Raw genomic sequence first — 13,818 nt, 5'->3', positions numbered from 1 at the left:
CCTGGCATGAAAAGGGCTTTAGAAATAAAGACTGATTGAGATTGATTGAAGAGTTAAACTGCAAAAGTGACTGGAACACTCATGCAGAGAAGTACCGTTTACAAAATAATAAAGATATAAAAATAAAACGCAACTTCTTAACTCATTTTGGCCTGTCCCCAATATAAATATATAGATTTATTTGTTCTAGCTCACTACAGAAGACATCAAGTCTCTCCTACACTGGATTAACCATATTATTTTTCCAACTTGAATTATGGCGGCGTACTGGCATGGTGTAGACAAAAAATACAATCCTTTCTAAATGTACACATCTACTACGCAAAATAATAAAACTACTTCAACGTACATGTAAAATATTCTCAAACAAAATTGTAAAGGCTTGGTCTGACAGGTGTTATTGTCTGTCTGTCAGTGTTCATTTTGGGCTGATTGTAATATTTAATTTTAAAGTCTTCATTGGCTGATATTGATGATGTGAAAATATAATTGTGCATCTCTAAAAAGATGATACCTAAATTTAAAAAAAAACTCAATAAAATAGAGGGCTAAAAATCAGCTTAAACAGAAAAAGATACAACAAAACTACACAACAAAAATTACAGTGCAAGACATGAATAAACAGCCCACATTTAATGGAATTTTGCTGTGGAATTTGTAATTGTCTTCATATGGATGTAGAAATTTAGGTTTGTTTCCATGACTACACTAAGACTTCTGGCTTGATTTGTTGTCTTGAACATCAGTGACTGAGGCTGATGTTGGCACAACTTTCCTGAGCATTTCAACATCTACTGGATCAAACCTACAATCTGGATTTGTTGTAAAATGTTTTCCATTCCTTTAATTTCATCAGCAAGAGACACAAAAACAATTAAATAACATGCTTTCTACCCGCCACCTGCTCAAGTGAAAATTATTGTGTCCTCCGGGTTGTGACAGAAAGAGGCTTACCTGCTGTGACTCACTGGACTTGAAGGCGTCTTTGAGGATTTCCACAGCTCGTGATGGATCCACATATTTTCTCTTAGAACCCACCATGAGGGAGAAGAGGTTCCTTAGCTCCTGCATGAAGGGCAGGTTTCTGTGCTCCTGGTCAGGAAAGCACAATCAAAGTTAACAATTTAGGGAGAAATTAAAGGTCATCGTCTCAGGGAGAAACTGCAGTTATATACCAGTGTTTCACTGAAAACCACTCCGGCATCTGATATTCTTCCAATATTTGTCTTGGTACAGGTGAGGTTCCACAGTGAAAATTTGTTCACCCCTTCTGATATATTGATGTTGCCGGTAATGGTCCATTAGTAAAGACAAATAACTAGTGGTGCTGCTGATGTGCTGCAAAGGATCAACCGGTGTGTGTTTAGAAGTATATCAATAACAATCCAGCCACTTGTAAAATAGCTGTTCTTTAGTTTTTAAATGTTGAGTAGCTAATTTTTTTCCTCGCCGAGTTTACGTTATTTCATAGTACATCATTAAATCACTTCTAACTTTTTAACGTTTAAGGCAAATTCTAAATTTATAGATACATACCAGACTCAAGAGTCATGGAGAACGTGCAGTACCAGCCACAGAACCTTCCTACAGCCATCTCTTGACTACCAGCTGAGCAATATGTTCTAAAACCACTTGATCTTGAACAAATCTCTGATTTAGACAGTGTATATTTCCTTTACTTCTGTGTATTTCATAGTGATCATTTGAGAATGTTTTTTTTTTCTAAATTGAAGTTTTTCTGTAGTCTTCATCTTTAGATTGTGCTTGTCGTCATAGTGACACTGCAACAGTGAGATACCGAGGGACTGTGACTTAGTAGCACTTAATAAAAAAGACGCTTGTTTTTCTGTGCTGGTGAGTCAGGGATGTAGATGTAAAGATTAGATTCCAAGCCCTAGCAGTCTCACACTGCTAAAGTAAAAGGTCAGTGATTAGAACTGAGATGAAAAGATGACTGCCCCATACCACACTTCCACAGCAGAGGCTTAGAACAGATTAGCGGCAGGCTGCTAACCCTATGGTGAGCACTCTGTAGGGAAAAGATGGCGCTGCAAAAATATGCTGAGAAGTATGCTGCCAGCGTAGTGGTGACTGTGGTCAGACAAATCTGAGTATCAATCATACCATGCGCTTTCTGCATGTTGATCTCTGTCCTGGTGGATAAAAACCAAACCTTCATCACATATTTGACACTCGCTGGTACTCCTTGTAGCTTACAAGCAGTGAGTTAAGTGAACACACCGGGGCAAAAAATGATAAGCTGCTGTGACCGTAGGGCACAATCCCACAGCTGCTGACTGATGGCACAGGTCTCTAAGAAGGTCAAACCCTCAGAGCTAAAACACTTCTAGCTGTGATAGACTGTAGAAGAGCTGCTATGATATAAATGGTATGTAGACAGGGTAGATGTGAGGTTGCACACAGACGACTGAAGTAAAAAGCCTTAAACAACATTCCACACTGTCTTCATTATTGCCTTTTCACTTTCCTCTGTTGAGGACCTAGAAGGATACGCAGGGGTCTCACCTTCTGGTTGCGAGGCAGGTCATGGACTCTGGCTGGCGGTGAGTAGTTGAGCACAAGCCTCTGGAACTCCAGCAGGTTAAACAGAGACTTGAGATTGAAGAGGGATGAAGACACATTATTAACAGAAACGCGAAAAAAGAACTGCATTGGCCACATACATCATTTCATGCCAGGAAAAAAAAGACACAATTAAATGGACTGAAAAGTGTCTAGAGGCTTAATGTACAAAGCACTTCTCAGTAACAGTCATAACATTTCTCAAGACCTCTCACAAGGTGTGATGTTAGACTATTTAAACATGGAAGCTGCTGCAACTCTTATAAGGTTTACATTTTTTTGAACTAGTCATACTACTTGGTACATTTTACATGCATGCTTCTCAGTCACTCTGTCTCTGCTGCTACATTTCTCTAAATAATAACATTTTTTTTTCATAGAAAGTTTATGTTCTCTGTAATTACATTATTACTTCTCTTCTAGTGACTATAACCCCCTTCAGCCATTCTTTTACCAGCACTAATCAAAGCAAAATGATTCAGAAATAGATATCATGATGAAAGTAATAAAAAAAACAATCTGAAGAGATGTAAAAAAGGAGCACAAACTCCTCCATGGGTAATGGATTGTTTTAAATATATATATATATAACAAGCAAAATGACACTTATTTGTCAGAATATTAGAGTCACTTTGGTTGAATGTGTCACATGCAATAAAAAGTGCACATAACAGGGCCAAAAATGTTCCAATAAAGAGGAGCTACTTGTGCTCATTGCTTTAACTTGAAGCCATGATGTTTAGATTCCGCCTTCTACATCAATGTGAACATACACTTGGTCAAGATTTGGGCATTTTATTTAGAAAACATAATGTTGTTTACTCCTGTTCAGCCAAGTGCAGCTGGTTCAAGCAGTGCCGCCTTCTCATGGGTGGGGTAACATTACACACAGGAGCCAAGTATCATGTGATGGTGTATCCAGTGTTCATCTGGCATATTTCAGCTTAGGTCACATTCTATCACTACCTCTGCCAGCAAACAAGAAATGAGGTCTTTGTGAAAGCTGTGCAGAAACTGCCAAGCATTTCTACCATTTGCTAGCATATAAACATTTCAATAACCCTCTCATCTACAACTGCTTAGGGTGACTGCAGCAGATTAAAGGAATAATTTCTGAAATATTACAATCACATGGAACGAAATAGGGATGCGGTGAGGAATGTGAAAGCCAAGACCTCCGGGCCTTCATAAGACTAAGTACACTGCAAATAGCAAAGCTGACAAACAAAAAAGGATTTTACAAAATATGAAGGAAAAAGTAGACAGAGTTTTAAATAATCCACTTCATTTGGTTTGGGACCTTTGGTAGGTTGGTGTATTTGTATGTGCCTACCTGTATGACAGCACTGAACCAGCAGGTGTTGCCAACATTTTTCAGACCCACAGGGCAGTTGTCTATCCTCTTCCTGTCATGTGGGTTGGGTGAATCACTCCATACTTCTGTGTGGGTACGCTTCAGACTTGCCTTGTTCTCTGCTATGCTGGCCTCCAAAACTCTAAAAACACACAAGAGAGGGAAGCATAACACAAACAAATTTAAATAGAGACAATGCACTTAGTTTTTCTTCCACACGATCTCAGCATCGCCAGACTTGCCTTTATTTACAATTCAAGTTCTGAAGACATGACTTTTTAAAAAGATTTTTAATTTCACTTGGTGGAAATATTAGAAGACCCGTTTTCAAAATCACATTTCTTTCAAGAATGTTAGATAGGCTGTTTGACAGAAATTACTTTATTTAGCAGAAAAGAGTTACCGTTAGCCAGGCCAACGAGATACATAACATATGCTGTTAAGATATGGTATTTATTCCAACAGAGCCCTAAGCTCACCTGCTGATGGCCTGCTCTTCATCAGTGATGCCCGTCTCCCTGAATGCCCGGTTGGACTCCTCCAGGCTGAGGGCGATAGCCCTCTGCAGGTCATCTTTATCATCCCCAGTCAGATCGATCACGTCTGAAAGAAGAAAACATGCACAGGTCATCGATTGATTTGGATAAACACCAATTTTGCCTTCATGGTTTAAATGTAAGAAATGTAGTATTCCAAACTAAAATGTATTGTGAATTATGCATGATATTTTGTGCTATGAGTTACAAAACAGAACAATGACAAATGTAAAACCTGGTAGAATTGTTTTTCTATACATTAATATTTAAAAAACAAACTTTAATGCAGACTGAGAATGTTATTAAATTGAAACTGAGCAGATATGTTTTTTCCCCCTTTAATCATCAGTGTGAGGTCTATAGAACTGTGCCAAATGTTCAGGTGTGCTGCTCACTTGTGTCCGCCTGGCTGCCCACACTGATATATCTGTCACTGGCCACCTGGGACGTCTGGTAGTAGGTAGTTTCATCTTGCTGAGGAACTTTAGCGTTCTTCTCGGTCAGAAAGGCCACAGCCTCAGCCAGGTCTCCATTGCTCACCTGCAGCAACAATGTGTTTGTTTAGGCTGATGGTAGGGTATGAACACACAGAAAATGTCAAGCAGAAATAATAGACTGGAGAAGTGAGCAGAACCAACCAAGTGTATGCAATTAGAATTACTGTTTAGTCTAATGTAAAATGATGTCATTGTATGGTTTAGTAGGCACGTGTGTTGAACAAACTGTACACTATTAGTACACAGTGATAAGCACAGGATAATCTCTGCCACCAGTCTTTTATAGAGGAGTTAAAAATGGGTTTGAAATAGAAAATCACCTGTTGTCTGTTAATGCAAGCAAACAAACACACTATGCGTTGGGTATCAGAGTTTGTAACCTCTGTGTTTCATGCTGTACCTGCAGTGCCTGCTGAAGGAGCTGAACGTCTGTTGTGCCTGTGACCTCCTTCAACTGGTTTAGTAGCGTCTGCTGGTGCTGTGGAGGGGGAGAAAAGATAAAAATGCAGTTCAGATCACAACTCGTGGAAGCAAAGGAAGGAATGTAATACAGGTTCCTAAAAAAAGAAAAATTCTGTCGACATACATGGACCACAACTTTGTGGGTGAAAAGAAGCTAACAAATCCATTAAATCAATAACACACTGACTCATAAAGCTTTTATACACTCTTATAGTGGCAGCCTGAGGTACTAGCAGCACAGGAAGTCAACCATCTCTATCCAAGGCTACATCAGAAGGAGTAATAATTTCTTTATTTTTAATTCTGATTTCTTATGGGGAATTCCTTTCTAACGATTTTGAGTCATAAAAACTGGCGAGAATTCGTTATTTAATTTGCCACTGTTTTCATAACAGTGGTCATCGTTACAGTCAGCTTTTGAGCAAATATTCCAAGCATTTGCTGCCTTTCCTGACATCAGGGCTGGGGTTGTTCCTCGTCTTTGCAAACTGTAATATCTGACCTGTTAAGACGGCTCAATGAAACAAGCAATGCGGACACATCATCTTGGACTTTGTAAAATCAGTGCTGACACATTTCATTGTTTTGCAACATGTGTGGACAAAATACTACGGAAAAAAAAAAACCCAGCAGACAAACTGATGATGAAAATAATGTAGGAATGTATAACCCAGTGTCACATCAACTTTGCACTCTGAATACGCTGCCAGTCAAATGTTTGGACATGCCTTCTCATTCAATGGTTTTCATTTAATTATTTTATTCATTGTAGATTAATACTGAACCCATCAAAACTATAAAAGAACACATATGAAATCATGTCGTAAACAAAAAGTGTTAATCTTCAGTATTAATCTACAATGTAAAAAATAATACAAATAAATAAAAAGCATTGAATGTGAGGGTGTGTAAACGTTTGACTGGCAGTGTATGTTCTTGGCTGAATAACATTCTCAACAGTGTTTAACTAAAAACTGATTAACTATCAATATCTTAAGTCAAAGCACAGTCAGATGTGCACAGAACACTCGGCTGTATCTGGATCCACGCCATCCACAGGGAACATGGAAAGGGAAAAATGATTCTATTTGCTGCTACATTCTGCAGACTGTGGGAACTTTGCCATCTGCTTCAACTGCATTAAAATAAGCATCAATCATGAAACAATCTTTATCCCAACCTTAAAAATTGCCATACATATCTTACTTGTACTAGAGGAAATGATACAGTATCTAATCGTCATGTGTCTGTCAATTTTCAACCCTATAAATGAGATCATCCAATCTGATGAACTACTGATGTCAAAGCCAGCTGGACTGCGTGGCCTCACCGCACACACTTAACCCGCAATGCAACTGCTTGAATAAATGCACTATAAACAATGGAGGAGTGCACTTAGCGTCAGCGTCCAAGGCAGAAGTCTTGAGTCTTGATTGAGATGAGCACAGACTGCAGCTTGCACAGGTGCGGCAGGCAACAGACAAGAAAATCAGTTCAAATGGCTCTTCATGGCTCTTCCACGCTACATAGTCTATGCCACCAACATTTTGAAATACTTAACGGGGTTGTTTCAGCTACTACACAAGAAAAACAACTGTACTAGGAAACATGATATGTCACAAAGTAGCATCACCGAAACAACCAAACAGCATGGGCTTTTATCCAGCATGTGTTTTGTATGATGCTTTGTTTGACCAGTCTATGCAAACAAGCAAACCCAGGCTTCATTTTAACTATAAATCAGATATCGCAATTCAGCACAAGTACTGAAATCTCAACTGTCAGATCCAGGAAAAGGAACCATGGCTAACACGAATATAAAATCCTCTTTATCACCCTTACCCACATTCTGCAGCATTCCAACACATTAACTGTTGACAAAATGCAAAATAACAGTGTAACAATGACTTACAAATTAGTTTCTAGTGTTGTGTGTCACAGAAATATGGCTACAGGAAAATACCCTGGATTCAGCTTTTAACAACGACGGCTTTCAGACTGCTTGGGGTGACAGGAATAAATTTGAGAGTGGCAAGGAAGGAGCTTGCCATCCTGGTGACATTACAGTGATGGGACATTTTTGCAGTGCAGACACTGAACTGTTAGCTGTGGGCCTGTGCTCATACTACATACCTAGAGAGTCTTCATGTGGCATATCGGCTGTTGTTTACAGAGTTAAGTAAATTACAGTTATGCAGAGCAATCATTCATGTCACCAAAATATTGTGCCAAGCAAATATTTTCAGACTGATGTGTGTCTTGGAATTAAATAGCAGTGTCCACTGTAATACAGTTACAATTGAATGATGTCATGATGCCTTGAAATTTTATCGATTTTTAAAATTACAAATGTAACAATGAAAATTTAATTAATGTGAACACAAATGAATCTAAAATATTATACATTTCGTTGAAGATAATAGCTCAATAAAGCATGTTTTAAATTAGTGAATGTAAATGTAGAAACAGATTAGCTTGCTAAAGAATATGCATCATGGCATGTTCAAGTGTAAACAAACGTTTACATCCAAAGTTCACTCCTAAATTTCTATAATGGAATCACTGAAAAACACATTTTGTCACAAATAAACAATAAAGTATTTCCATTCCTTTATAACTGTTTAATAGGTCTTTAAGAAATCTGTGTGGTGAAAAATATACATACAACTTCAATTATGAATTTTGTTGTTGTAGACAGTTGTGATAATCACATTTTCATCCTAACTTTTTGTGAGTTCTTGCAATTGACTACAACTGTTGACTTCTCTGAGCCAGTTTAAATAGGGCCCATTTGATACACTCATTAGACTCAGACATAAAAACTAGTGCAGGAAAGTTTAAGGAGTTTAGCACAGATCTGAAAAAGCAAATCATTGACTTGAACAAGTAATAAAGCTCACTTGAAATCATTTCAAGCAGCTACAGATTTAAAAAAAAAAATCAACTGTGCAAACAAGTGCATGGCAGAGGAAACACTAGCGATCACCTGCTGCTGAAAGACAACTGGTCATGATGGTAAACAGTCAACTAAGAATCTCCAAAAAGTGGGTCTACAATGAATTAGAAGCTGCTGGAACACAGAAGGCAGTGTCATAGTCAAGTATGTTTTACATCGCCATGGGCTGAGAGGCTGCCATGCGAGAAGCACACCCTTCCTCTAGAAGCAGGATTTTTACGTTGGACTGAAGTTTGCTGCTGATCACACAAAGAAAAGGCTTTCTGGAGGAAAGTTCTGTGGTCAGATAAAACAAAAAATTAATGATTTGACAATGACCAGAAATATGTGTTTCAATCACTCCATCACAGAAATTTAGGAGTCTTAGGAGTCATTAGGAATTTAAGGCTGTCATGACATCCATACTATATATTCACATACACTAATACTTTACAAGCATATGCGAGCTTTGGTTCAAAACTGCATATGTCATCACAATAAAATTATCTTCAGATCAAACAAAGCATTGGAAAAACTTGCATTCACAAATAAATGTACTATCCTTAAGTATTCAGTTACTGCAGAAGCTTGTCTGTGCCTGACTTGAGAACAAACTCCTATTCTGCTGCCAGTTACAAGACTTTCTGCCTGCTTCATTTAAACCAGGGGTCGGCAATCCGCGGCTCCGGAGCCGCATGCGGCTCTTTCAGCCCTCTGTTGTGACTCCCTGTAACTTTGGAAAATAAACTGTTCTGCCTTTCAGGCGTGTTTCAATGCATTTTAATATAGAATTTTATTGTGAAATTACCGCTCTTATTTTGACGTGTTACTCCATCGGATGTGTTGCTGAGGTTTTCCCCTGTGACATGAGAGCGCAAATTGATGCAGAGAGACAACACGGAGCTTCCGATTCCCACACGTTTCATGCCTTAAAGCTCCACTCTAAGAAAGACACGTCTTGTCTTTGAGTCAAAAGTACTCATGAGTAGTAAGGTAAACTACAGATAATTGTCTTGCTCAGTATCTACTCTTTGATAGGGTAATACACGTTACTCGCAAGAACACGGCTCGATTTCACGTCCAGCTTCCAGGCAGCAGGTCAGAGAGTCAGAGGAGTGTCATCTTGGAAAATAGGGCAGAGACTTACCGGAGAAGTTATTAGCTTAAGATAAATAGATTTTACAAGTCAAATAGACATTCGCAAAATATTGATTTCCAGCTAACATTACGTAACATATGAGGTCCAGGAGCAAAAATGACATTAACCAAGTAAGATAAATATTAGTGGAAGGACACAATTTTAAAAAATGAATCTATCTAATTAGAGGCTTTGTAATTAATTAATCATGACTGAATAACAAGGGCATAGAGGTAAAAAAAGCGATATATGCAGTGTTGTCTTCATTTTAAATGCCAAAAGGATTTTGCGGCTCCTGGTGTTTTCTTTTCTGTGGGAAACGGGACGAAATGGCTCTTTGAGTGTTAAAGGTTGCCGACCCCTGATTTAAACCCAAGGGGCAAGGTTGTTTTTTTTTTACAGTCATTGTTGAGAACCAGAAAAAACTTAAAGCCTCAGCAACACATGCTTTAAATCCAACTCATTTTCAGCAGTGCTCCCAGTTTACTAGACAAGGATATAAAACTCAGCAATGAGGCCAATACTCATGTTCTCTACAACCATCACAAGGGAGGAACTACTCTGATTTGTGACGTTTCACTGTAAAGTATGACAAATACTACAATACGAGAATTAAGTTCTGAGAAACCCTGTGTCTCAAAAAACAAAACAAAACAAAAAAAAAACAACCTTGTGTCAGAATATGTTTAGTTAAAACTTGATTGACATTATTCTGCAATAGTGAATCACTACTGAGACAAATACAGCTTTGGTCCACAGGCTTCAACCATATCAGGCCAGTAGTTTGTTTGTTTGTTTCATTCATTTGTAAAATAAAAAAAAATGTTTCATGTAAATACAAACAGTCACCAAACAAGAATGAAGGGGAGCAGAAAGAAGACAAGTCTTATTATGTCTGCCCCTTTATCCCCAGAAATCAATTACAAAAAAGTGAACTTTAAAAAAAAATAAAAAAAAAATAAATAAATAATAATAATAATAATAATAATAATAATAATAATAAATATATATATATATGTGTGTGTGTGTGTGTGTGTGTGTGTGTGTGTGTGCACGCATATACATACATGTACACACACACATATATACACACACACATACCTATAATACATTAAAATAAAATAGCTGCTGGCCAACACAGACAGTGACATACCATTTTGGTTCTCCAGTTACAATTAAGTTAGTACTTTTCACAACAACAAAAAAATGACAATCAAATGACAATCAAATGCAACTAATATATTTCATTATATTTCTTTAACAAACTGGCTTTAATTAATCTTTTAAATGCAGTGCTTGACTTAGATTCTTTGATTTATTTCTTCAGATTGTTCCATAAACTGATTCCTTTTACAGACACACAACGTTCCATCAACCTAAATTGTAGTTATGATGGCTGCCTGTGTTTTGAAGATGCAAAAGAGCTCCATCACTACGGTAATCAGAGCACTGTGGCTCATGTGTTTGGTATGCTTCAACTAAAGGGGACAAGCAAACATTAAGATGAGAACTTGGCACAGTCCTATTGCTAAATGCTTGCAATCAGTAAGATGCATGGTTTGTTATTCTGGTTGTTCATACTTCTGCACACATAATATACTGAATATTGTATGCCTGTCCATCCAGGAAGAGAATAACCCCTCTGCAATTCCTACTCAGGTGTTCATTTTTTGCATTTTTCCTGTGATAAAGCGATTAAAGGAGTTATTTCCATATCTGAATCAAGGATTTGAAGATAAAGGGTGTGGTATGGTGTACAGTTCGTAAAGCCCCCAGTGGCAAATTTGTGATATTGGGCTGTATATTGACTTGACACTGTGTTGTGGTCAGTGTCAGACAGATGGATGGATGCAGGTATGTTTGCACATAGGATGGGAGCGTCAGTGAAGTGAGAGGGAAGTTAGACCTCTGACAGATTTGGGACAAGTCACCCACAAGAGCAGTTAGTCAGACATGCACACACATACATCTCATCTCCATGTGACATGTCTGGAATAGCTGTTTGACATGCTGGTCATCAGCCTTTAAGTGGTTGCTTGCGAATAACCCCATAGAATGCTTTGCATGGCACAGGGAACAATTTAGAGGCTCTGCAAATGGTTACAAACAGGCACATTTGGAGTAAACAGGTTCTCAATGCTGTACTGTATGTTTGGAACAAAAAAACGCATCGCACAGACAGGGCTGAAGTCATTCAGTCTGACCTCATCTCACTAGTTACAGGTCACTACATGAAAACCAGCACCACACCCTGCACTTATGACTATAGCAATCCCAAAACAGGCTTAACCCTTATCAAAACAAATGAGACTTGAACAGTGCTGTTTGCATGCTAAGAATCATAATAAGGATTAGCATGAACTCAAACAGTTACTTCCATGTATTTACAAATCTAGGTCATGTATACCGGACTGAAAAGCCCTAAAATGCAATAGACTATTTTAGCCCATCCTAACGGTTGTGGTGTTGTTAATCTTGGTTTAATTTCAGACACTGAAAAGGTCAGACTGCATAATACGGTTTGTGTTACACGGCTACTTAAATCCGAGTCCTCTACAGAAGCCTGAGTATGTATTTGTACCAATGCACCACACTTTTGTCATTAGTCTATCATATGCCTCACACTGCTTGCTCATATATTCAGGAAAATTATTCTTTAGATTCACTTTAACTCAGTGTAGAACTGAAGTAACTGCATGCAGCGTAGTAAGCCATCACCGTGATTACATAACCATTATGCAAAAATATGATGTCTTTTTATGTGGACAAGCGGAGCAAACATCTAACCTACGTTTTAGCAACATCAGTCATGTAGTTACATAACTAACCAGAGCTATGCAATGCTGGGTATGGTGGCCATAGAGTAAATCCCACAACTACGAGCCTTAGCAGTGGAGTCGAGTCCTGTCGCACTTTCGCTAAACGGGAGTGTTGTCAAATGTAACATAATCGTCTGCCTTCTCGCTTATGATCCGTCACCCGCTTGGCTTGCTATCTGACTACTCAATCCCCGCCAAGCGTCACGGCTCGGGTGTGTTTCCACCTTCGCCGCTGGCCATGCTTTGTAAACAAAGCTATCAGATACGTGGTGAGCAACCGGGGAAACATTTGCTCACACCAAAACGGAGTAACTACTTCTTCAAACTTAACATTGTACCTAGATTATAATCAGTCTTCAACTACAAGCCCCGTAGAAACGCAAGATTTACTTACTACGAAGTTGACGATGCGCTAGTGTTAAATCTGTCCCTGTCACTTGGCCTTGTTTATTTCAGTTGACGACACTGTTAGCGCGGGATGCTAACGTTCCCAAGCAGAGCATCGTATAAATACGTAGAAATTGCTAGATTTTATTAACCATGTTGGACAAACGACGCTATTGTTTTCCTCAACTTTACGTAGATCCGTTAGCTAACATCAGCTAGCAAACAGCTAGCAAAATATTGGATAACGTTTTGAGCTAGGATAACGTTAGGCCTAGCCTAAACACAATTACTTGGGATTTACAAACTGTTCGTTGCGGGCAGATGGCTCACAACTCTATTAAACAACTAGTCAAGGTTAATTCAACAAACCGCGGAGCTGGTTAGCCGACGCTGACTTTTTGAGCCCTAAAACTATGTAACTATGCAGTTATGCTAAAGTTAGCTAGCCACCAAGTTATCTTCTGTAAGCTTACCTTCTGAGAATGCTGCTGGAGGACATTCTGCTCCACGGTCATGGCCGGTTCGGAGGTAAACGTAATTAAATTCAAACCAGGAGTAGCAAAACGCACTGGATATGTATCACCAAACCGAACTGAAACAAGATGCTACGATGTCCCCTCCTTAATCAGCGACATTACGGGCGCCATGGCAGAGTGACTAGCGCAAGTCGTCAGCAGGCATGAAAACATTGCTCTGCCCTGCCTCAGAACTGGGATCGATTACTCACGTCTGTCTGAACTGCATTTACGTCACAGAGCAGACTTTTGGAGAAACGAAATTATAAATAAGAATAGCAAATCTTGTTTATGTGCACATTTTCCTGCCACTGTTTCTTTGTAGTTTCTTCACTTTTTACTGTTTAGCTTATTGTACTTTATTTGACTGTCACTTTCCAGAGAACTAAATTTGTCCTACAGATTCATAACTAATTTTTAATAAAACTAACAGATATTGCACCAAATTACCAGTTCTCAGCTTTGGTTTAACGTGGGTTTACATCAATATAGGAAGATGTGTGTGGAAGATATAGGCCTAGTAACACATAATAATGTTAATGTAAAGGTCCTATATTGTGCCCCTTTTCAGCAAATTCATGAAAACCTCACG

General features: G+C 38.6%; 1 protein-coding gene across 3 annotated transcripts in view; it reads right to left on the bottom strand.

Moving 5' to 3' along the window:
• Window positions 1-13,426, bottom strand: part of usp25 (ubiquitin specific peptidase 25) — a 32,767-nt gene extending 19,341 nt beyond the window's left edge. For 2 of the 3 annotated variants that reach the window (XM_022196620.2, XM_022196621.2), the window contains exons 1-7: window positions 13,185-13,425; window positions 5,371-5,448; window positions 4,869-5,013; window positions 4,417-4,540; window positions 3,917-4,079; window positions 2,527-2,613; window positions 955-1,092 (exon numbers count right to left, since the gene is read on the bottom strand). In XM_022196620.2, coding sequence (XP_022052312.2) covers window positions 955-1,092; window positions 2,527-2,613; window positions 3,917-4,079; window positions 4,417-4,540; window positions 4,869-5,013; window positions 5,371-5,448; window positions 13,185-13,226 — 777 coding nt within the window. In that variant the 5' untranslated portion in view covers window positions 13,227-13,425. Of the gene's footprint in view, window positions 1-954; window positions 1,093-2,526; window positions 2,614-3,916; window positions 4,080-4,416; window positions 4,541-4,868; window positions 5,014-5,370; window positions 5,449-13,184 lie in introns of all 3 variants that reach the window. The other variant, XM_022196622.2, reaches the window with a different exon arrangement.
• Between the last annotated feature and the right edge of the window lie 392 nt (window positions 13,427-13,818).

Source organism: Acanthochromis polyacanthus, chromosome 17 (assembly GCF_021347895.1).
Source record: "Acanthochromis polyacanthus isolate Apoly-LR-REF ecotype Palm Island chromosome 17, KAUST_Apoly_ChrSc, whole genome shotgun sequence".
In the NCBI taxonomy this organism is placed as follows: Eukaryota; Metazoa; Chordata; class Actinopteri; family Pomacentridae; genus Acanthochromis; species Acanthochromis polyacanthus.
This window is presented reverse-complemented; position numbering and strand designations above follow the sequence as displayed.